The sequence below is a fragment of the Macrobrachium nipponense genome, chromosome 30 (genome assembly GCF_015104395.2).
Source record: "Macrobrachium nipponense isolate FS-2020 chromosome 30, ASM1510439v2, whole genome shotgun sequence".
NCBI lineage: Eukaryota > Metazoa > Arthropoda > Malacostraca > Decapoda > Palaemonidae > Macrobrachium > Macrobrachium nipponense.
Genome location: NC_087218.1, coordinates 32,814,700 through 32,838,718, shown reverse-complemented (window position 1 = coordinate 32,838,718; position 24,019 = coordinate 32,814,700). Strand labels below are relative to the sequence as shown.

General features: G+C 41.5%; 1 protein-coding gene across 2 annotated transcripts in view; it reads left to right on the top strand.

Annotated features, from left to right (window-relative positions):
• LOC135202410 (pinin-like) overlaps positions 1-24,019 on the top strand; it is a 161,650-nt gene that overhangs the window by 93,893 nt on the left and 43,738 nt on the right. For both annotated transcript variants that reach the window (XM_064231804.1, XM_064231805.1), the window contains 2 exons: positions 12,514-12,669; positions 12,790-12,928. In XM_064231804.1, coding sequence (XP_064087874.1) covers positions 12,514-12,669; positions 12,790-12,928 — 295 coding nt within the window. The remainder of the gene's footprint in view (positions 1-12,513; positions 12,670-12,789; positions 12,929-24,019) is intronic.

The following is a 24,019-nucleotide window of genomic DNA, read 5'->3' as shown; positions in this document are numbered from 1 at the left end:
CTCTGTGTTTTCAGCCAGGTCAGTCACTCACATGTGACGTTCACAGTTACTTTGCAAGAGAAAAGATAAACAATGTGCCCTTGACTGGTGTGACAATAGTTTATGATTGGGCATGTGAAGCTACCAATATTCCAGATGTAAACTATATATATAAGGAGAGAAGAAAAAAGTAACAAATGACAGAGGGGGGAGGGATTGGTCTCGCACCATCCAGTACAGAATTTACTCCTGCTTTACCAATAAACCGATGAGATTTTCCACTTTGTCTACAAGGGAAAAAGTCCTAAACTTTTAGATTCAAATACGAAGCATTCCCATAACACCTCCTGTCATCCGCCATGACATTTTCGTTCAACTGTAACTCTGCTTCCAGGGTAACGAGAAGAGTTCCTCCTTGAACCAACTTTCAGTCAGTGACATGACTCTGTTCTTCAGGCAGTACAATCCCTCTGTTTTCATGACTGAAAGACTTCCAGTCTTCACTTGCCTGTTCTTCAGGCAGTACAATCCCTGTGTTTTCATGACTGAAAGACTTCCAGTCTTTTATGGCAAGTGCAGACTTTCTCATCGAGTAGCAGTGAAATATAGTTGAATAACTTTCAGTCCTTTGTACATGCCAGGGATTAGAGCCATCTTCAATGTTTAGTGTCGTTGCCGGGACTTTTTCACTGATCATAATTGCAAGAGTTAACTTCTCTCTGATTCATCTGTGAAAAACGTAATAGGTCCACATTTGCCTTAGTCTTTCATATAAGTAGTATTGCTTCTCCCCAATTGATTCAGCTATGGATGAGAAGCTTCTTTCTTCCCATCACAGGGACCTTGGGTCTCTAGAAGGCATTTGACTCATTTAGCATGCACATGCCCTTGCAAGAATCATCAGCCAGTTTTCTTTTTCAAGACCACATCCCCTCTCACTGCAGCAGTGACGAAGGGGATTGACAGTCTGCACGGTTGTCTTCAACTTCACCCTTCAAAAGGCGGGTATCATGTCTTGACTCCGTCTCGAAAATTGTTATGAACTCTGAATTATTTGGCATCTGTTAACAGTTTCGAATCCTTCATGATCTGCTGATAGCCAGTAATTGGCGCCATAAATCACCAAGTTTTGGTCAATGGCAGTTTTCGCTTATCAGTACACCTCCAGGAACGGAACCCCGGTTGATAACTAGGGACTGCCTGTACTGGGCTTGGAAAGGCCTTATGCTTACTAAAGATCAGAGGCCATCTCTGGAAACTACATTAAGAGTGACCTACTGGGGCATGATGATTGATTCTGTTCTGTTCAAAGTTTTCTGACTCAAGCTTGAATAGATCATTTGTTGTTAATCTGGAGAGAATTCTCTTCTATCGGATGCATGCCCCTAATGGTGGTTGTATCGCCTAAGCCATATGTCTTCTGTGGAGAAGTCAGTTCCAAGTACAGACAGTCCTCAGTTAACGGCAGGTCTTCCATTCCTGGCCGAGTGCTTCTAACTGAAAATCAGCGATAAACTGCTTTCACTAGCCAGCCTCTGTAACACAGAAATGCCAGTGGTAAGTGGGGTCTGCCTGTACTTGACTTTAGATGTACAGTAGAACCTCAGGTTTCATAAGCCTCCCATTTCATACGCTTTTCCTCCTCTCTCCCCCCCCCCCCCCCCACACACACTACACACAGACACACACACACACACACACACACACACAAAATCTTGTCCGTGTTTTTGTACACTTGATAACACTCCATTTGGGGCCCAGCACGTAACTGAACCCTGTATGAAGCGCCCAAGCAAAGCATCATGTTTTCTCTCGTGACCCATTCTGGCTTTGTTCCTCACCTGACAAGCATCTTCACACTCATAGTCTGCATCACTGCATGTGTTTCTTGTGTTTTGTGCAATATTTTGCCATAAAACTCATTGCAAAGTAGTCAGTATGGGGCCCAAGAAAGGTGCAATTGCCACCCCTTTGGTGAAAAAGACCAGAAATACAATAGAATTCAAGAAAAAAACTTGTAGCGAAGTGTGAGAGTGGGACACATGTAGCTGATCTCGCTAGGATGTTAGGCAAGTCAGTGTCGACAATCGGCTCTATCCTAGTAAAGAAAGATTAAATCAAGGCAGCTGATGTTACGAAAGGGGTCACGTCATTATCTAAAAAGAGATCGCAACTAGTGGAATATGTTGAAAAGCTGTTGTTGGTGTGGATCAAAAAACAGTTAGTGGGGGATAGTGTGTCTGAAGCGATCATTTGTGAGAAAGCAAGGATGCTGCATGCTGATTTAAGTCAAACAAATGCCAACAACAAGTGGTGCTCTTAGTGAGTTCAAGGCCAGCAGAGGTTGGTTTGAAAAATTCAGAAGTCATAGGGCATGAGAAGGCTGCAAACTCCGATAAACATGCTGCCGAAGAATTCGTTGGTGAATTCAGAGAATATCTTGAGGCTGAAGGATTCCTCCTACAACAGGTCTTCAGTTGTGATGAGACAGGCCTGTTGTCGAAAAAAATGCCAAAACGAACCTGCATAACGCAGGAGGAAAATTCATTCCCAGGGCACAAGCTTATGAAAGACTGGCTGACTCTCTTGTTCTGTAGAAATGCCAGGGAAGACCTAACCACTGAGAAGCTGCAAGACTTCAACAGGAACAGGAGGCAGATGAGGAATCCGAGGAAGAGAGAGGGAATACTGCCCATTTCATTGATCAAAGAAATGTTTGCGAAGTGGAGTGATTTACAAAATTTTGTTGAGACACATCATCCTAACAAAGACGTAATCTGTGTCTCTTAACATGTTTAATGACAACGCTTTGTATCATTATAAGCAGATATTAAAGAGACTTCAGAAGCAAATGTTTCTGGACAGTTTTGTTATTCGAGAGGGGTCCAGTGACTCTCAAGCTGGTCCTAGTGCCAGTAAGTGGGGAAGTAACCTCAGACAGTACCACTAAAAAAACCTAGAGAAGTAACTCCAGAAAGGTTCATGATACCTGGAGTCATTCTGGAGGGGGATTCCCCTTCAAACAGTAACCTCTCCTCCACCCTCTCCCCTCCTCCCCATCTTCCATAAAAGTAAGTGAGTGTGATCTTAAATGTTCATTATTCATTTATATTTATTTCCTATTCTTTTTTATATAAAACTGTTTATGCCATGTAAAATGTATTTTTTGTTATTTGTGGGGGTCTGGCGCACACTAATGCTAGTATTTACCTTATTCCTTATGGGGATTGTTGTTTAGATTTTCATACATTTTGGACATCGTAGGAGATTCCAGAACAGATTATTTACGAAAACCGGGCTACTACTGTACTTGGCTTTAGATGTTACCTCTTCAGTTGCATTGGCTTGGAGAGAGACGTGGCCAGACCATGAGTTGTAGTCGTAGAGCCATGGATGGGTCCTTTTCCTTCATTGGTCATTGTCCTTGGTATTGCTTCTTGCTTGAGTTCCTAGAGACCTTGAACCCAGACCTCCCACTGTATGCAGTTACCTCAGACAAGGATGGGGGTGTGGTTATTAGGAACCAGTTGCTTCAAGGTGTGGTCACCAGTACAAATGCATGGCATTTAGGAGGGTGTTCAGCAACTCCTCGTTGATCTCTAAAACTAAACTGAATCATTGTCCCTCAAATCCGGGCCCTCAAGCTTGGGCAGTAGATGTTGGGATTCAGGTTTGGACAAACCTATTTGCATATGCCTCTCCAATGTTATCGCTGTTGAAGGTGTTGAGGACTACCAGGCTTCCACCATGTTTCTATCACGCTTTGGTAGCTGGGGAGGCATTAGTTCCCAGTCCTTCCAATTTTCAGCCGAATTCCTTGCCATTACCTCTATAGTAATCTGCTTTGTCAGGCGGGGAAGGGGGAGCCTTATGGAAACATCAAAATGCTTCTACTAACCACATGAAACCTTCATCTAGCTCCTGAGTATCAGAGACTTTACCCCTCTCATGATCTGATGGCACGTAGCAGGTCAATAAATGTTTCCCGTGAGTGCACAGATGGCACGCCGGGCACGTCATATATGTTATTTTCGGGAAAAATTAAAAAAAAATGTTTCAATCATAAAAAACATAGTTGACACAATTGGGTCAACAGATGATAAATCTTGAAGAAAACGCAAACCCAACGCCACTAGCTTACTCAGCTACGATATAAAACGTCAACATAAGTAGGTTGGAAAATCGGAAATTGCACTCCATAAAAAATCAGCATTTTTCAATCATTTACAGCTCATTGGCAAACACATTTACAGTGTTCCCCCGTATTCGCGTTCTCCGGATTTGCGGACTCACTGATTTGCAGATTTCTCTCTGGACCCTATCTACCCACTATTTGCGGGGGATTCACCTATTCGCGGGATTTTTCACCGAAAATCACCACCAATTAGTGTATTTTGATGTCATTTTCATGACTAAATGCATTTTTATGGTACAAAAATGATTTACTAATTTTCAAATATTAATACTGATTAATACTGTATTAGTAAGTTTAATAAGATTAAATGATATCACATAGTAATAATAATAATTCTCTCTCTCTCTCTCTCTCTCTCTCTCTCTCTCTCTCTCTCTCTCTCTCTCTCTCTCTCTCTCTCCTACAGAGATGTATGGTTTTTTGTATGATAAATAATTGATTTCATATTTTCAAATATTAATATCAATGTATACAGCAATAACATCAATTCATTAAAGAAAATACTAAAGTGAATTAGTAAGATTTTAGTTTGTAAATTTGAAAAATTATGTAAGAATGAAGGAAATCCCAGTCTTCTCTCTCAAACTCCAGGTACTAAAACTGTCAAACATATCATGTAATGGGACAGGGGGAGCAGCAGTTGTGTTGTTTTCACCAAGTGTTCATGAAATTCTCTCTCTCTCTCTCTCTCTCTCTCTCTCTCTCTCTCTCTCTCTCTCTCTCTCTCTCTCTCTCTCTCTCTCTCTCTCTCATTTACTGAGACTCGAGAATTTTTATGGTACATGTACTATTTTTTTTAATACTTTAAAATAACAATAATAATATTAATATAACTGTAATTACAAAATTCATATTATGTGATAGTATTTTAAAGAAATACAATAATCTATCCATTTTACTTTTAATTAAGGATAACTCCTCTCTCTCTCTCTCTCTCTCTCTCTCTCTCTCTCTCTCTCTCTCTCTCTCTCTCTCTCTCTTGCCACACAGGATATGTATGTCATAGTGGTAACGCCCTCCCTCTGTTTCCCTGGAAGTGATATAAGGGATTTTGACGTAGGAAAAATCTATTTCTGGGCGAGGAAGCCGTGTCGCCCAGTGAAATAAGTCCGTTTAGCGTTATTTCTAGTAAAATATTGCTATAATACCAGAGAACTGCTAAATTGGACATGTCTCTCTGACTCGCTCACCTATAAAAAAAGGTGTCGGTATAAACCTGGGGCGAGTGTTAAACACTACCACAGCAACCCCTCCAATTAGCCTTTTCCTCATCAAATCCCCTAAATACAGGGAGCTTGACCATAGTCACACCCTGCTACCCTGTTGAAGGCGTCTTTGACGTCATACTTATCGATAGCATTGAAGCTTGGTGCACAGCAAGGGGGGGGGGGGGGGGGGGGAACTAGGGGGGGGATTTCACTGGGCGACACGGCTTCCACGCCCAGAAATAGATTAAACCTACGTCAAAATCCCTTTTCTGGGCTCGGCCGTGTCGCTCCGTGAAATTGTACCAGAGAAAACACCAAGCTACATTTTCCTAAAATGAAATACAAGATTGATTAGAAATAATATATATAACAAATATAACTGCTGAGGTAGGTAGAATATTAATGAGGCTGTCATAAAGGAAAAGATCTGTATCACAAGGACAGCACTATATTGATGTTATAGCAGGGGACACTGGTCTCCCCCCTGCTATGGTATGATATTTAAGACCCTCCAAAGACTTAAGGTAATGCTTTTTGAACACAGAGGGCGATTTCCAACCAGTATACTTCTTTAGATCATCAAAGTTCATATGTTTGAAGAAGTTACTATAGCCCGAATGTCATGCACCCTGGGAAATGACCCTGGGCTGGCTTTCTTAATAAAATACAAAATTTGTTGTCTAATACCCTGTAATGATATAGTAACACCACTCTGCCTAATGAAGAGCCGGCCTCCGGAATAGGAAGATGTCCTAGATTAATAGTCCTTGAGAGTTTTTAACAGGACATAAAGATGTATCCTGCGGAAGCGGGACAATCTTCCATGGGGACCACCTCACCAAAGGGTTTTCATTCTTAGCCAGAAATTATTTATTTGGCGAAAGCAACACGGCGCCCGAGGAAAGGAATTCTATATGCCCTCGGTCCCTAGCTAATGATGACAGCTCCGATATCCTGGCAGCTGAAGCCAGATTTAATCAGAATAATGTCTTACGCAAAAGGGTTTGATAATCACACTTTAAGTTGTCTATTTTAGAAGCTAGCCTGAGAACATCGTTAAGAAACCATGACACTGATGATGGCCTGTGAACGGGCCGCAGACGTGTGCATGCCCTTGGAATTGATGTGAAATAAGACTCGGTTAGATTTATACCAAACCCGAGAAGAACCTTTTTCAGAGCTGACTTAGTGGTTGTTATTGTGGCATCTGCCAAGCCTTGTTCGAATAAAGTCCTGAAGAAGGTATAGCCACGTTCCTTGTCATTACTTTGGTATTTGATTACTTGAGAAATGTAGTTAATTCCTTAAGTGCTCAATCATACTGACGAAGTGTAAATTCTCTTTTGTCTGATTCCAAGAAAACAAAATGTTCTGTGGATCAATGTCCCCTATTCTCCTACCTGCAAACTTCATGAAATCCATTAAGTTAGGGTTTTGTGAAGAACTGAGGATTCGAACACAGTCCTCGTTTGTACTTGTTGTGACAACCTCAAGTCCGGGAGAGTGTGAGGACAAAGAGCTAGCTCCAGGAGAAGGGGAAACCAAGGCCTTGGAAAGGTCTCAGCTTGTGTAGCACCTTCAGAAGAAGGTTCACTGGAGGGAATAGATAAAATTTCCTCCATTGGTACCAATCTATACTTAGTGCATCTGTAGCGTATGCCAGAGGGTCCAGATTCGGGGCTACATAACAAGGCAACTTGTGGTTTGCCTCTGTAGCGAACAGATCTACTTCCAGACCCGGTACCCTCCTGCAAACTCTCTTGAAAGATTCCCGCTCCAGAGACCATTCTGACTCCAGGGCGACTGATCGGGACAGTGCGTCTGTTACGACATTGTGGACTCCTCCTAGCCAGATGGTGACCAAATAGATGCCAGGTGTTCTTGGCTGCTAGAGAAAAATTTGACTGTCCATCACGTGATCATGGACTTTGGACTTGAACCACCCGTTTATACAGTGTACCACTATCGCACTGTTGAGGACCAACCTGATATGAGTTTTCTTCAGAGGACGGGTCTTCCTCAAGGTCAGATACACTGGCATAGCTTCCAGGACGATGATGTGAAGCATTCGGAACTGAGGTGACCAAGTTCCCTGAACCTTCACGCGCTGTGAATACACACACTCTCTCTCTTTACTGAGATGAAAGAATTTTTATGGTACTAGTATGTAAAATGTTTATTGATATTTTCTGTTAATATTATTAATAATGATAATGAAACTGTAATTACAAAATTCGTATGTGGTAGTATTTTAAAGAGATAAAAATGACCTTTCCATTTCACTTACATAAGGATAACTCCTCTCTCTTACTGTGATAATAGAATTTTTATGGTAGATGCATGTGTTTATTAATATTTTCAAATAATAATAATAATAATAATATAACTAACTTCAAATGAAAATTCTTCCCTTCGTCTTTTTCTGTATCAGTTTCCCTACCTTCTCGTAACTCTAGTGATGCTGGAGCTGGGAAACGGTGCCATACCATGGTCAACGAATTTAGTGGTTTTTATGCAATCTCTCTCTCTCTCTCTCTCTCTCTCTCTCTCTCTCTCTCTCTCTCTCTCTCTCTCTCTCTCTCTCTCTCTCTCTCTCTCTTATTGAGGAGATTCTTTTTATGCTACATGCATGTAATAAGTTTATTATTAATATTTTCCAATAATAATACTATAAATATAATGAAAAAATTCATATGTGAGTACTATTTTAAATACAACAATCTTTCCATTTCACTCTTTTAAATATACTGTAAGGACAACTCTCTCTCTCTCTCTCTCCTCTCTCTCCGTCTCTCTCCTCTCTCTCTCTCTCTCTCTTCTCTCTCTCTCTCTCTCTCTCTTAGCTGCAAGTGTTAGAAGTATGTATGGTATGTATGTACGTACGTATATACCTTTAAGGGTACTAATGTTTAGGATTACTTTGAAATTATATTGATACAGTCTCTTAAGATTAATACATAAATATGATAATAATTTAAGGTAAATTTGATGTAGGATGTTACATAAGGTTTACATTTGGTGTTTCTGTTTCTCCTCTCTCTCTCTCTCTCTCTCTCTCTCTCTCTCTCTCGTCTCTCTCTCTTTCTCTCATCTCTCTCTCTCTCTCTCTCTCTCAGCAAAAGAATTGATATAGAGCAACATAATTGCTCAGTCCTCTCATTCTCCCTTCTCTGGAATAGATATGCGTATTTTTGGGTTGGGAGGGGCGAAAAAACTAAGTGTTGTCTATAGAAGTTTTCCTTTTCAATCTGTTGATATCGCAAGGAGTTATTCTCTCTCTCTCCTCTCCTCCTCTCGCTCTCCTCTCTCTCTCTCTCATCTCTCTCTCTCCCTCTCTCTCTCTCTCTCTCTCTCTCTCTCTCTCTCTCTCTGTTATTGGCTGTTTATATATTTCTAATGGTAAAATGTTTAAGATGACTTTGGAATTATATTAATAATACCAATTCAATGGTATCTTGGATGTAGGATGGTACTTTAAGTATACATTTGGTATTTGAACTTTCAAGATAGGCAGATATGGGAATTTTTAGAGGGAAGTTCTAACTAATCGCGGGTTTGCGCTATTTGCGGGGGTCCCTGGTACACATCCCCCGCGACTACGGGGGGAACACTGTATAGCAAAATTATTGCTTCCACATGAAAGATCAAACATTTCTACACAATTTAGGTATAAAACAAACTCCCCAAACCTAATTATTACATTTTTCATTATTATTTCAAAAAAATATCTACAATTTTTATTTAAAATTTCTTGTTCATCACATTGTTTTATTATTTCTAAGCCTCGTAAAGATGTTCTGATTGCTTTAGGAAATAATTCAATCCTTTGCTGACACAATAACACTAACCAGAAGCGTATATCAGTTATAGTTCGGACGTACTGAATTCTACCAAAAAAACTTTTCCATGAGCGTGTTTTTTTCAGCCCAGGGGAAAAGTCATGTATCTTACACCCTTATATTTTCAGCCTTTGCACAAGAGGGTTAATTAGTCTTCTAGGGACCCTTTCCCTATGACAAGAAGAAAGTAGTATGTATACAAATTTCTTGTTCAGTATCGCTGGAGCAGTAGATGTTGGGATTCAGGTTAGGACAAAACTCTTTGTGTATCCCTTTCCTATGTTATCGTTGCTGAAGGTGTTGAGGACTACCAGGACCTCCACCATGTTTCTATCATGCCTTGGTGACTGGGGAGGCATTAGTTCCCAGTCCTTCCAATCTTCAGTTAAATTCCTTGGCATTACCTCCATAGTAATCTGCTTTGTCAGGCGGGGAAGGGGGAGCCTTATGGAAACATCAAAATGCTTTGACTAACCACATGAAATCGTCAGCTAGCTCCTGAGCTCCAGAGACTTTAACCCTCTTGTGATCTGATGATACGCAGCAGGTCAATAAATTATTTCCATAAGTGCACAGGCACATCATATATAGGTTATTTTCGGGGGGGGGGGGGGGGGGGGGGGGGGGGGGGAGGGGGGGGGGGGGGGGGGGGGGGGGGGCTGGGGGGGGAACATAGAAAATGTAATTGACACCACTGGATCGACAGATGAAAATCTCGAAGAAAACGTAAACCCAATGCCGCTAGCTTACTTAGCTATGATACAAAACGTCAACATAAGTAGGTTGGAAAATCTGAAAATTACACTCCGTAAAAAATTTGCATTTTTTAATCAATTACAGCTCATTATCAAACACATTTATAGCAAAATTATTGCTTCCATGTGAAAGATAAAACATTTCTACACAAATTAGGTATAAAACAAACTCCCCAAACCTAATTATTATATTTTTCATTATTATTTCTAAAATATATTTACGATTTTTCTTAAAAATTTCACGTTCGTCACTGTTTTTGTTATTTGTAAGCCTCATAAAGATGTCCTGATGGCTTTAGGAAATAATTCAATCATTTGTTGACATAATAACACTAACCAGAAGCGTATATCAGTTATAGTTAATACGTACCGAATTTTACCAAAAAAATTTTCCATGTGCTTGTTCTTTTTGGCCCAGGGGAAAAGCTGTGTACCTTACACCCTTATATTTTCAGCCTTTGCGCAGGAGGGTTAATTAGTCTTCTAGGGACCCTTTCCCTATGACAAGTAGAAAGTAGTATGTATACTAATTTCTTGTTCAGTATCACTGGAGCAGTAGATGTTGGGATTCAGGCTTGGACAAACCTGTTCATGTATGCCTTTCCTATGTTATCACTGTTGAAAGTGTTTAGGACTACCAGGACCTCCAGCATTTTTCTATCACACTTTGGTGGCTGGGGAGGCATTAGTTCCCAGCTCTTCCAATTTTCAGTCTAATTCCCTGGCATTAACTCTATAAGTAGTAATCTGCTTTGTCAGGCGGGGAAGGGGAAGCCTTATGGAAACATCGAAATGCTTCAGCTAACCACATGAAATCATCATCTAGCTCCTGAGCTCAGAGACTTTAATTACTCTTCTTGGGACCCTTTCCTTATGACAGGAAGAAAGTAGTACGTATACAGGCAGTCCCCGGTTATTGGCGCTTGTCTAGCGCCATAAGATTGGCAATTTATGGCACCATAATGAGACGAGTTCCAGTCATCGGCACCACAAGGCACCTATGGCACACCAAAGGATGCTTATGAAGCCATAACGTTACTTATGATACCAACAACCGGTTATCAGCACCATTATGCTGCCATAAATCACTGAGTTTTGGTTAATGGCGGCTTTCGCTTATTGGCACACAGCCAGGAGCGGAACCCCCCGCCGATAACTGGGGACTGCCTCTACTAATTTCTTGTTCAGTATCACTGGAGCTGTATAGATTACGATGCAAGTTCAGAGGCTGTCCCTGTCTGCGCACCTACATTAACAAGATTAACAATGTTTAAAGGTCTGAACATCTTGAGTAATGACAAAGGATTGTTTGTTTCCTACATCTAGGCTATAATCCATGCTGACTTAGGCAAAACTTCATGCTTTTTAGCTTGATTGCTGAACAGGATCTGTTAAAGCTGCTTTTATAGAACCAAGTCTTTGACTTAAGACTCCTTAGTGGCCCTCCTATCTACCCTCAGGGAAAGGCTTCTCTCAAGGCACTTTCATAAAACACTCCTTCTGGGCCAGTGGCTTCAGCCAGAAGAGTAAGTGGGTTACATGTGATTTATTTGTTAGTAGGGTCTTCACTTACTGGAGTAGAACTACTTTTAATGCATTCTTTCATACTAAGATGATTTCAGGACTAAAGCTTCTCCAAGAGTTGTCTCTATCCCAGCCTTAGAGAGACTAACTCCAGTAAAGGAGCTTCTTTTGTGCCCTCTCAGAGCCATAGGGATTTATATATCTCATCTTAACCATTTAGGAAGCCATGTAAGAACTCAATTAGGTAGGTGGTCACTTGTAAGGGATCGTTTTTAGTTGTGGTTTTACCTCCTATCAACTCTGTAGGCCTGAGGCACAGAGGGGAAACTTGTCATCCTGTGTTGACCAGTCTCAACCAGCGACTATATTCAGGGTCCATTTTCCACCTTGCATTAGTGGACCTAACCTGATGATCCTCCCTGACAAGAACTTGCCATAGGATCATATGCATTGGGTAAGCAGCAATAAGGATATTTCTGATAGTATCTAATAATTTGGTTATGGGGAAATCCCTAGCCCTCCTCCAGCGCAGCGTTGGAGTCAGCTAATGATGGAGGATATGAGTCACATAAAAAATTATGGTTTTTATGATAATTAGTTTTTTAGGTACTTGCGCTCCATCAATCACTCCCTCCTCCCCTGTTTAGAGAGACTAAGAGATGACTGATCAATCATAACACTTGCTGTCTTACCTTTACCCCCTAAAGGTGGGTAGTAATTATTGGGAGCATTTCACCTGTTAACAATTGTTTCAATTTTAACACTTGGCAAACCTGCATTAAGTACAACCCACAAATAAAGGTAATGATGGAGGTAAGTACCTAAAAAATTAATTTTATCACAAAAATAATTATTTTTAATCTGTCAGAGTTGTTTCCTGATTTTATTTGTGAAAAATGGAAGTGAGTCTTCCTTCAAAAAGGTGATCAGAGGTTTTCTTCCTTTTTTCAAGATGGTACCTTAGATCAGGTGCACCAGTACATAGTCATGACTAAATTAAAAACTTCTTATAGGAGGAACAGCGTGCCGCCATTGATCGCAAGCTTGAAGAGAAAGGTCGAGCTGAAAAAGAAGAGCTGAGACGTGAGCGGTTGGAGCTCTTTAATCAGAGGAAAGCGAGACAAGCTCAGATAAGACGTCTTACCTATAAGATGGAACGTGTGAAAGAGGTAATTATAGTTGATTGAAAAGTTCTTTTCGGGTTTATTGGATGTATTAGTATATTTAAAAGTTTACTTTTTTTCAAATTTTGTCATCTTTAACACTACTCATTTTTTTGTTCTTGCTAGCATGAGGCTTGGGAGGCCCATATGATGAAGTTGACAAAGTTTATAAGAACAAAATCCTCTCCCAGAATATTTTGGTTACCTCGCTCACATACATCTAGGACCACCAGCCTTGTGCGAGCCACACATGATATCATCTCAAGTGAGTGCATTACATTTTGCTAATTTTAAGAAAGTATGTTAAACCCATTGTTTTCAAAGTTAAGTTTATTTAAGGTTTGGGTGTGTTGAGATGATTGACTCTTTGTTCCGATCACATTCAGGTATCCTCAGCAAAATACTCAAAGGATAGTTTTTTTAGGTCAGGGTAGTAGAATTTGAATTTCATTCTTTACAGATCAATAAATATTTGGTATACATATAAAAAAATTAGTGGAAAGGTAATTTCTTTTAGAAATATACTACAAAATTTTTAAGAACTAAAGGGTAACTTGGTCTTAGTAAGCTGATTATTGTTACAGGCAGTCCCTTGTTATTGGTGGGGGTTCTGTTCCAATGGCTTGATAAGCCATAATAGGTGATGACTGAAAATTTATGCTTATCGGCGCCAATAAACTGGATTTTGGTACCAATAACCTGTGGTTAAGGGCACCTCTGTTAGGTATGTATAGGCGCTTATAACTGGAATTTGGTACATTTCAACGCTGAAATCACAGCCAGATTTTGGCGCTAGATAAGTACCATGAAACTGGATCGCTGATAACTGAGACCTCTGATAAGCAGGGACTGCCTATGTTTTATTCAAATATATACAGTAGTACCTCGAGATACGAAATTAATCCGTTCCGAGGCGCCCTTCGTATCATGAGGTTTTCGTATCTTGGACCACATTTTACATGTAAAATGGCTAATCTGTTCCAAGCCCTCCAAAAACACCCCAGTAAATTATATTTCCAGGCCTACAACACATGTTCTAGGGTTACGACGCCGATCCGATGGAATAAATATGACTCCAAAAAGGCAAAATACTGTACATACTTGAGTAATATTCAACTGCATGTAATGTTCAACCCAATTTTTACTGCATATATTAGGACTTTAGTATATGTCCCTTATGAATAAGCCTAGCCTATGTTAGCGGTTGCTACTGTAGCCTAGTCTATGATTCTGACACCTAAACCTAAGAAGCTAAAAGCTTAGAATATGCCAAAAAATGAATAAATAATCAGGATGTACTCATTTCAAATAATTATTAATTAATCATTAACTATAATACACAAACAAACAAAAAAAACCTTCCAATCAATTGTTTACATTCAGCTCTTACGAGTACCGAACAAACGCCAGGCAATCACTTTTCCTAGGACACAGTAAGCCATAAATTTTCATTAGTATCTCTCTTCAACTAATGAAACTACCAAACAGTATAATAACCATTCATTTCTATTCTTTATTCTATCTTTACCTAATGGAGATACTGAGTTACTGACAGCTATAATGAAACATATACATAACATATTATTAAAACAGAAGAAGAATTCTAAAAAATACGTATGATAGCAGTCTGATTTATTTTATATTTTATGATATCTAATTCACAATTTTTTTTATTAAATGTATTGCATGTACTCATTTCAAATAATTATTAAGTAACCATTAACTATAATAAACAAACAAAAAAAAAAAGCTTCCAAACTTCTGTTTACATCCAGCACTTACGAGTATCGAACGATCGCCAAGCAATCACTTTACACAGTAAGCCATAAATTTTCATTATCTCTCTTCAACTACTGAAACTACCAAACAGTATAATAACCATTCATTTCTATTCTTTATTCTATCTTTACCTAATTTTTTTTGATTAAATGTATTGCATGAATAAGTTTTTCAATTTAAAGCATCCTTTTACCAATAGAATACTTAAAGCACAAGGGGTAGATGCTAACCAATAGGAGAGCAGGATCTTATGGGGTGACTAGCATCAGAAACCAATGGGAGAGCGGGAGGATGGTGGTGAGTTTGCTCAGTTGGCGGCACGGGAGTTTTAAAATTGTTCTAGGTGGTCCGGGCGAATTTCGGGACTTTACAGCAACAACCTTTCGCATCTTGAAAACTTTTCGTATGTAGAGCTGTAAAATTTTTTGTATCAAGTTTTTCGGAAGTTGAGCCTTTCGTATGTCGAGGTACCACTGTAGTTTAACCAGACCACTGAGCTTGCTATCAGCTCTCATAGGGCTGGCCCAAAGGATTAGGATGAAATACCAGGTCTGGGTAATAGACCAAGAACTAGGACTAGATAGATCATTTGCATGCTGGTGAAGGAATGAAAGTGAAACTTAAAAGAAATAAACTTTACAAGGCATATGCTTTTACACTGGAATACAAGCATGCATTAAATACATTTGCTCATTCCCATCCATACAAAAAATAAATAAATAATATTCAGAAAGTGAAGTAATATTTTTAAAAAATATGTTTTCAAATTTATTAAAAGCCCTATGGGTTCAGTATTTTAATTATTATTAAATGTAAATAAATTGTTAGTTTTCCACACATTTATGTCTGTATTTATTGCATTTAGAAAAGGGATAAAGGAGAAACTTGATATACAATGTTCAGAGCTATAAAATATAAACTTGGTTAACGTAAGGTTCATATCCAGTGTCCCTTTTCTTTCCTTCTCTGCTATTAGAATCACTCGTCTTAATCCAGTCTTCTAAAATCAACAAAAATGACAGAAATAGTGTTAGTTTTTTATGAAAAACTTGTAGATACTGCTGTCATTTCCTGTTGTTCATGTGATCACAGTTGTTGAGGCATGTTTGCATGAAAAATGTGACTATTCTATTCTGATTCAAATCTCTGCTTAGGATCAAAAGGTTTGCCAAGTCTTAAACCATGACAGTAAAAGAAAGTCAGGGGCACAGGGAGAAGTAGAATATTTTGTATGGACTGTAACTTGAAATGCAGTGTTTTTGTAAGATCTCAAATAAAGAAGTTAGTACTTGGGAACAGAGGGTATCATCCCTTTTTTCTGAAATTATTTGAACAGGTTCAAGCTAGCACAGGTCTAATAACATTATATTTTATGGACTATAATAATAATAATAATAAAAATATCCTTTATTTCAGTTCAGAGCCATATACAATGATTTTACAAAATACACAGTAACATACACAATCTAGATATATGAGTCAACACGATAGGAAAAATGAGTAATCGGCACTTATCCACAAAATAGCTGAGGTAGCATAAAAGATAGTAATCATAATACTGGTAATAGTAATAATATTGGTGAGAAAAAAAATGTATTGAGAGTTATAACAGTTAGTGCACAGATTATATAACTTAAATTTCAACTAGAGACCTTAGGATGTTACAGTAGTCAGGTCCAGAGGGCTAAATACATAAATTGAATGTATAAAAAAAAAAAAACTAACTTTATAGTAATCACAGAAATAATGAAAAAATAAAATATCAGCAATAAATATAATAATGACAAAATCTGCAGATGCCATCTTGCTAATACAGAGATTAAGTCCTTTAGGGGACAAAGGCCTCATTTTCCCATCTTTCCCACAATTTAGATCTTCTTCTTGCTTCACTCCTTAAGATGCTTTGTATGAGCGAGTTGCCGCTGTTTCTCACTCGGGTTACCAGGCTGGACATTGTTCGCCTTACAATGATTTTTAAATTGTCCAGGTGGTTTTCTAAGAACATTGTGTGGCGGAGTGGTAGTGTGGAGTGTTTGTGAGGCGTCTCAGAATGTCATTGTGCACAACAGTGATACGTCTCATGGTCTCTCGGGTATAGTTCGTCCAGAGGAACACCCTAGATACTGTAGCAGTACGAGCGGAAGAGCAGCAGTTTCACGTCTCGGTGACAGAAGGCAAACCTCCTTGCAATCATGTTGCCAGTTGCACATAGTTTACGACGCCTCTGTTCAATGTCTGCCGTATCTTTTAGGTCGTCGGTAATAATGTGACCCAAATAGGGAAATTCGCGCACAAATTCCAGCCGATGTTTTCCAAGGAAAATTTGTGGTTCTGCAATATGCTTAAGCGATCTCGGGGGGCAGTGCAGTGCACATGGGTCCCTGTTTTTCTTGGTTTCGTTTTAGATTATATCAAACTCCTCTGCATATTGGCGGCAAGTGTCGATGAGTCGTTGGAGGCCATGCACTGATGGGGAAATCAGAACCATATCGTCGGCGTAACAGAGGTTTATAGTTGTTTCATTGACAGTGCATCCGATTGGGAGTGAGTTCAGGTTGACATTCAAGGCATCTGTGTACGTATTAAACAGGTATGGAGAGAGAATGCCCCCTTGCCGAAGCCGGTTTAGGGAGCCGAAGGTGTATGATAATACGTTGCCCCATTTGACACAGAATTGCTGTTTGGAGAACCAGCAATGTAAAATGTCAATTAGATATAGGGCTGTGCCCCTTTTATGCAGCTTCAGGAATAGCTTCAGGTAGTTTACTCAGTCAAATGCTTTTCTCACATCTACACACAGGAAAACAGGAGATGCTGATGATAGGTAGTAGTTCAGCAATTGCTTTCAGTATGTAGATGCAGGTGTCGGTTGAGTGGTTTGCTTTAAACCGAACTGGTTGTCAGTGGTGTGTAGAAAGGGGAGAAGGTTCTCACAAAGAAGAAACCGACTCAAGTATCTTCGATCGCGATCGTTGTGATTGCAATTGGCCGGTAGTTGCCAGGGTCAGCTGCATCCTTTAGCTTGTTTTTGATTAATGTATCAAAGTGAACTAAGAGTAGGGAGTCTGGAAGAAACTGGTGAATTATGTACGCATTGAATAAGGCAGCTAGCAAATGTAAATTATATTATATGGCAGAATTTGAAAGCCTCTGCGGGAAGACCATCACAGCCGGGCAATTTATTATTAGGTATGCTGTTTATGGCATCGCTGATGTACCTGCGTAATATGGTCTGCAAAATGAAATTGAATGTTGTCATTAAGGAGGTTATCTATCTCGCTTCGGGAATCCTGATCATTTATGCAATTCAGGATATTGTTAAAGTGATCACCCCACATCCTTGCGATAGCCTCGTCTCCGACTGCTTCCCCCTATTCTCTGTGATAGCTTTTTTAGTTTTGGATTTAAGGATGGATATCTTTCCAAAGACGAGGGTAATCACCAGATTCTACGTTGCTAGACATTGCATCGGCTCTTAGTTGTTTCATTTAACCTGCATTGCTTAAGAGCAAGTTTGAATTGCGCTCTCGCCTGCCTCATTAGTAATGCAGTGTGTCCTTCCCTCAGGCTGCCATTTTGCCTCCACAGTAAAAACATTTCTCGTGAGTATGTATACAGATCCTTAACCAAATCATTCCATCCAGGTATATTACGAGAATTACCTTGATGAAATCTATAGGCAGTCCTGCCCGAAGCAAGCATAGCGGAGATTATGTTCGAATAGAATTCATTCAGATCCCTCTTGTGGTGGTCATTTCTACATTTTGTGTTGGTACACAGTAAGGCGTCAGCCGGTTGAATTATTGACCGCAACCTGGTTTCCGTGGTCGCCCTAAAGTATCTGGTTTTCTGTTGATTTTTAAACTCCCAGTTAACCACTGGTGGGCGGTCAGGTAGTGGGTTTTCAACGGGTAGGAGGGATGGGGTACTGAATGACACCTGTAATGGGATGTGATCGTAGCCCATTGCAAGATCGTAGCGAATATTGCAGGTCATAATAGAATCATGAAGTTGTGGAGATGTGATGCAGTGGTCCAGCCAGGAGGTTGTAATTGCGTCCGCTCTATTATGTACATATGAATAAGAGGAGGGAGGGAGGAGCATTACATCGCTAATTTGGAGAGCATGATTTTGACAGAAGCGAGTAAGTTCATTATAAAATTGTTTTGTGGGGTGAGAATTAAGGTCCCCTATTATTCAAATATGATCAGCAGGAGAATCTTGAGTAATACTGTGTAACCCCTAGGATCATGCAGTAATGATCAAAATTATTGTTATTTTCCTATGACTTTGTAAGACATGAATATGAAAGTTCAGACCTGACAAAAAGGTTGTTGAGGCATGGCATGTTCCGTTTTATGCATAATGTTATTTCTATTCTGGTTATTGTGTTGAAATGCATAGTTGTTCATACACGAAACAAACCTTCGGTCTTAACATTAGGATTTACTAGCGCCAAGCTGGAAACCGGTAGAATTAAAATTACACTTGTGAGATCCAGGGACTAATGGCATCTATACCAGGTCACGGGGCATGTATACCCAGAATGCCCACGGCTACCTGTGACCCACCAGTTATTTTCCTACCGCCTTTAAGATAAGACGTGTTACTGTCTATCTCATTTAAAGCCGGTTTTTCATTTTTTATTTTTCATTCTTTTTCTTTCTCCAAGTGTGATCAGTGTGTGGTAAGAGAGTATACGTGGTATGATGGAGAATTTTGCCTGAGAATTTTGCCTCAACATCGGGATCGTCTACCGTTTCGAAGAGGAGACAAAGGAAATGCCCAGGAGTCAGTGGCTTTCCATGTTCTAGGTTCCTAACTTCGGTGTCGACGGATCCTCATCCAACGTGTAGTAGGTGCAGGGAAAACGTATGTACGGTTACTAATCCGTGTTCTGTTTGTCGCGGTTGGTCGGTGGAACAGTGGAAGAAGTTCTATGGGAAAAGCCAATACAAAAGGAAGGGGGTGACGCCATCTTTGGATGACCAAACCTTACCGGCTTCTTTTGTATCGGTAATAAACCAGGCTGCTCCATATGTTTCTCCACCTGCTTTTGATTTGTCTCATACCCCTTCGGTTTCTCCTAGCGGTTCTGTATCGGAAACGTCAGGAGGGCCTTGCCTTGGGTAATTTTTATGAATAATTTTGCACTCTCCTTTGTTCCCAGCAAGTAGAGGGGGAGATCCGCCATCTTTGTTCCAGGCTCCTGCTACTCAAGCGCATAGGTTAGAGGGTACGTGGTCAGCGCTAGGCCTACCAGGCGTACCAACCTTGGATGGTCTGCTTGCGCATTATATGACGTCACGGTTCCAGCAGGGTCCGGCAGCGCTGAATGTTCCTCATCCCCCGGGCTTGCAATTTATGGGAAATTAATGCCGCGGCTTCACCATCCCACTCAGTATTTACAGCGATGCAGAACGTGGGAGGTAGTTTGGCAGCAAATGTGCGGTTGCCAGCAGAAACCTCTCAGTCTCTCCCTACGAGAGGGATGACGTCACAACATAACGTCACACTCCGATATGGCAGGCGTGATGACGTCACAGACCGATTCTCGCCCTTTTTCGCTGCACCCAGACGCTAATACGCCTTCTGACCCGTCAATGCAAACTGTAATGCAGAAATTACAGGATATAGAGAGGAGAATGAATAAGAGAGACAAAAAGAAAAAGTGTGATTCACCTTCTTCGTCTTCTTCCTCTAGTTCGGCGTCATCGCTAAGTCCGATAACGTCACGGCAAGCACCAGTCAAGCGTTGGAGGAGGATTCGGGAGTTCCTGGCGGATCCTCGGGCTAAGAGGAGAAGAATCAGTTCTTCCTCATCTTCGGACCAAGACTGTCATTTCCAAGTCAGCAAGAAGGTCGGAAAGTCAGTGGCTATTAAGCACAAGGTTGGCAGACGAAGCCGTTCGCAAGAATCCGAACAAGCGAGAGAGTGACGGCCGGTCGAGCTAGCGGCCGAGGCGGAGTTGCCAGTTCGGATCGCAAAAACTGCGATACCTCTGGTAAAATCGACGTTGGCGGCGAAAGGTGCAGCAGAGGATGGAATGCAGGTCCGCCCAGTTTCGCCCGTTAAGGCCGTTCAAAATACGTACGAAGGACAACTAAGGCTCCTATTCAAAGTACGAAAAATAGAGAGTTGGCAACCTCGGCGGATACGTTCGTGGAAGGCAGTGTCCATCTGGATAGGGGCGAGACAACATCCCTTGTGACGGAGAATGGTACACTAGAGCCGGAGGAAGGAGAAAACCAAGAGTTTCTGGCCTTGTATGCAGAGGTGATTGATTTGATTCGTCAATTCAATAGCCTTTCGTAGAAGACAGAAACACCGGCCAGTATGCTTCTCCTGGAATTGACATGGCATTTGGACTAAAGAGGGATACCAAGGTGTCGTATGAATTGCCTTGTTCGAGTCATGCGGAATCGTCTTGCAACACATAAACGCAAAGATTGCAGGGAGGGATAATTCCTTAAGATCTAATAGATCATTTAAATTTATTCCCCCTCCAATGATAAAGCAAAGGAAATATTATACGACACCGAAGGTCCCTTGCTGTCTAGACAAATGAACCCTAATGTTGTAAGGTTAAGGCCTGGATTAACCTTGGATCAGGTTAAAATGGAGTGCCCTTCGATGACGTACCAAGAGGCTGCTACGATAGAAGCAACAGCTTCTTTCTGTCTTTCAGGCTGCTTCTTGGTTAGACCTTTAGTCAACAGCAGTGGCGAAAATTGCATCCTCGGAAGCAACAAGGAAAGTAGTGGATGAACCATTGTTCATTAGATTAATACAGTCAGGTTCCAAGGCGATTGCGTACCTGACAAACGTAAGTGCCAATGTTTGGGCAAATATCCTGCTAATGAGGAGAGATGCAGCATTGGCTAGACTAAGCACAATGTGGATTTGGATTCCCATGTTAGCAATGAGGAATGGGGATATCTTGGAATCCGCAACTGCTGTTGCCAAGAGGTCATACTGGAAGAGGCGATAGATAGAAGAAGGATGGACACTTAACGATAGGTTGGTGCAACAGGCAGTTAGGAAAACGTCTAACAGTCAACTACTCCTTTGGAGGGAAGAACAGCAGATGTCTCGAAAGAAGACAGTGAGACATAGCATCCCTAATAGAGTCACAAGACCCTCTTCCCCAAAGAGGATAACTCATCGGCCCTTTCACAATAGAAACAACAGAGGAAGGGGCAATAGGGGAAGAGGGAGAGGCTCAAGAAGATAGGATGGGCGCCTCCCATCACTCGGCCACACCAGTGGGGGGTTGTTTTGCCTGGCAAATCACTGGAAGGTGTGGCAGGAACTAGGGGCAGAGCAGTGGGTGGTGGATGTTCTCAAGATCGGGTATTTGATCCCGTTCGAGGTAACCCCGCCCCTGACAGATCAACCATTACCCCACGTCACTTATGCCCACAAATCTCAGAAGGCCACTATTCTGCAGGACGAAGTGAAGAAGATGATAGAAAAAGGAGCTGTGCAACAAGTATGCAGTCCGACAAAAGGCTTCTACAGCAGGATTTTCCTGGTACCCAAAGCCAACGGGGAGTGGAGGACAGTAATAGACCTGTCAACGCTGAATCTGTTTATAAGGAAAACCAGTTTCAAGATGGAAACTCCGAAAACGGTTCTACAAGCAGTCAGAATCGGAGACTTTATGCTGACATCGATCTAAAGGACGCATACTTTCAGATACCAGTCCATCAGTCTTCAAGGAAATTTCTCCGCTTCAGTCTTGCAGGGAAAGCTTTCGAATTCAAGGTCCTGTGCTTCGGATTGAAACAACATCTCCTCAAGTTTTTACAAGAGTGTTCACCCTCGTGTCGGCGTGGGCGCATGCTCAGGGGATCAGGCTAATAAGATATCTGGACGATTGGCTGGGTAGATAGCAAAGTCCAGGGAGAAATTACTCAGGGACAGGGCGGCCCTCCTGCAGCTTTGTCACAGCCTAGGTATTGTGGTGAATCAGCAGAAGTCGCAGTTGGATCCAAGTCAACGTTTGGAATATCTGGGAATGGTGATAGACACAACACAAGCCAAAGCATTCCCGACAGACCAAAGAGTAGAGAAATGCAAACAAGTGGTGAATGCCTTTCTGGGAAAGCAGACACAGCCAGCAAGACAGTGGCAGGTGGTGCTGGGAATCCTAACCTCCCTGGAGAAGCTAGTACCACAAGGAAGGCTACACCTTCGGTCCCTACAATGGAGGATGAAGGAGTTTTTGGTCACCAACAGTAGATCACCCGTACGAGCAAATTCCCTTGTCGGCAGAAGTGAGGAAAGACTTGCTGTGGTGGGTGAATGACGACAATCTGACAGTGAGTGTCCCCCTTCAACAATCCTCCCCAGACCTCTTGCTGTTCTCGGATGCGTCCACTAGAAGGCTGGGGAGCCCATATGGAGGAGTTGATGGTGTCGGCAAAATGGAGTTGCAAGGACACAGAGAACTCCATATAAACGTGCTGGAGTTAAAAAAAAAGCAGCTTTTCTGGCTCTACAGGAATTCAGAGAGAGAGTAAAGGGACACTCAGTGGTATTGATGTCAGACACCACAGTAGTAGCTTATATAAACAAGCAAGGAGGCCTAGTTTCTCGGCAGTTACATGTGATGACAGTTCAACTTCACCAGTGGGCTATAGAGAACCTGGTAGACATCAAGGCAGGTATATTCCGGGAAAAAGAAACATAGTGGCCGACAAGTTGAGCCGCAGGGATCAGATTCTGGGAACGGAGTGTCCCTACACCAACAGGTAATGGACAGGATGCTCATGTTGTGGGAAGGACCGATCATAGACCTATTCGCAACCAGGTACAACAAAAAGTTGGAAGTGTATTGTTTAGTAGTCCCGGACGCAGAGGCAGTAGCAGAAGATGCGCTACAACACCCCTGGGACAATCTGGACGTGTACGCATTTCCTCCATTTTGTCTAATCCGTCAGGTTCTGAACAGGGTAATGCGGTCTCAGAACCTCAAGATGACCCTGGTAGCCCAGTTATGGCCGAAAGCAGAGTGGTTTCCAGACCTACTGGAACTCCTAGTAGATGTGCCAAGAGAGTTACCTCCATGGAGCAACCTTCTGTGTCAGCCTCACGTGGAGAGGTACCACCAGTCGGTGAAGTCCCTATCGCTTCACGGGTGGAGACTGTCAAGTATCTCCTCCGAGCGCGAGGGTTTTCGCAGAAAGCAGCAACTCAGATGGCAGGTAATATCAGAAAATCATCTGCGACAGTATACCAAGGAAAGTGGTCAGCATACTGTGATTGGTGTCGTAGAGGGAACGTGTCTCCACTCGGTACCACTATTCAGCAGTTAGCAGACTTTCTGATATATCTCAGAACAGAAAAACATATGTCTGTATCTGCAGTGAAGGGGTACAGGGCGGCTCTAGCCTCAGTCTTACGAATGAAGGGAGTGGACATATCGTCTTCATGGGAGTTGGCCATGCTGATGAGGAGCTTTGAACAGTCATAGCCCCCAACCAAAGGAGCCTAAAAGCCCCAGATTGGGAATCTGACAAGGTACTGAGTAGTCTGACAAAACCCCCCTACGAACCACTAAGGCAGTCCACG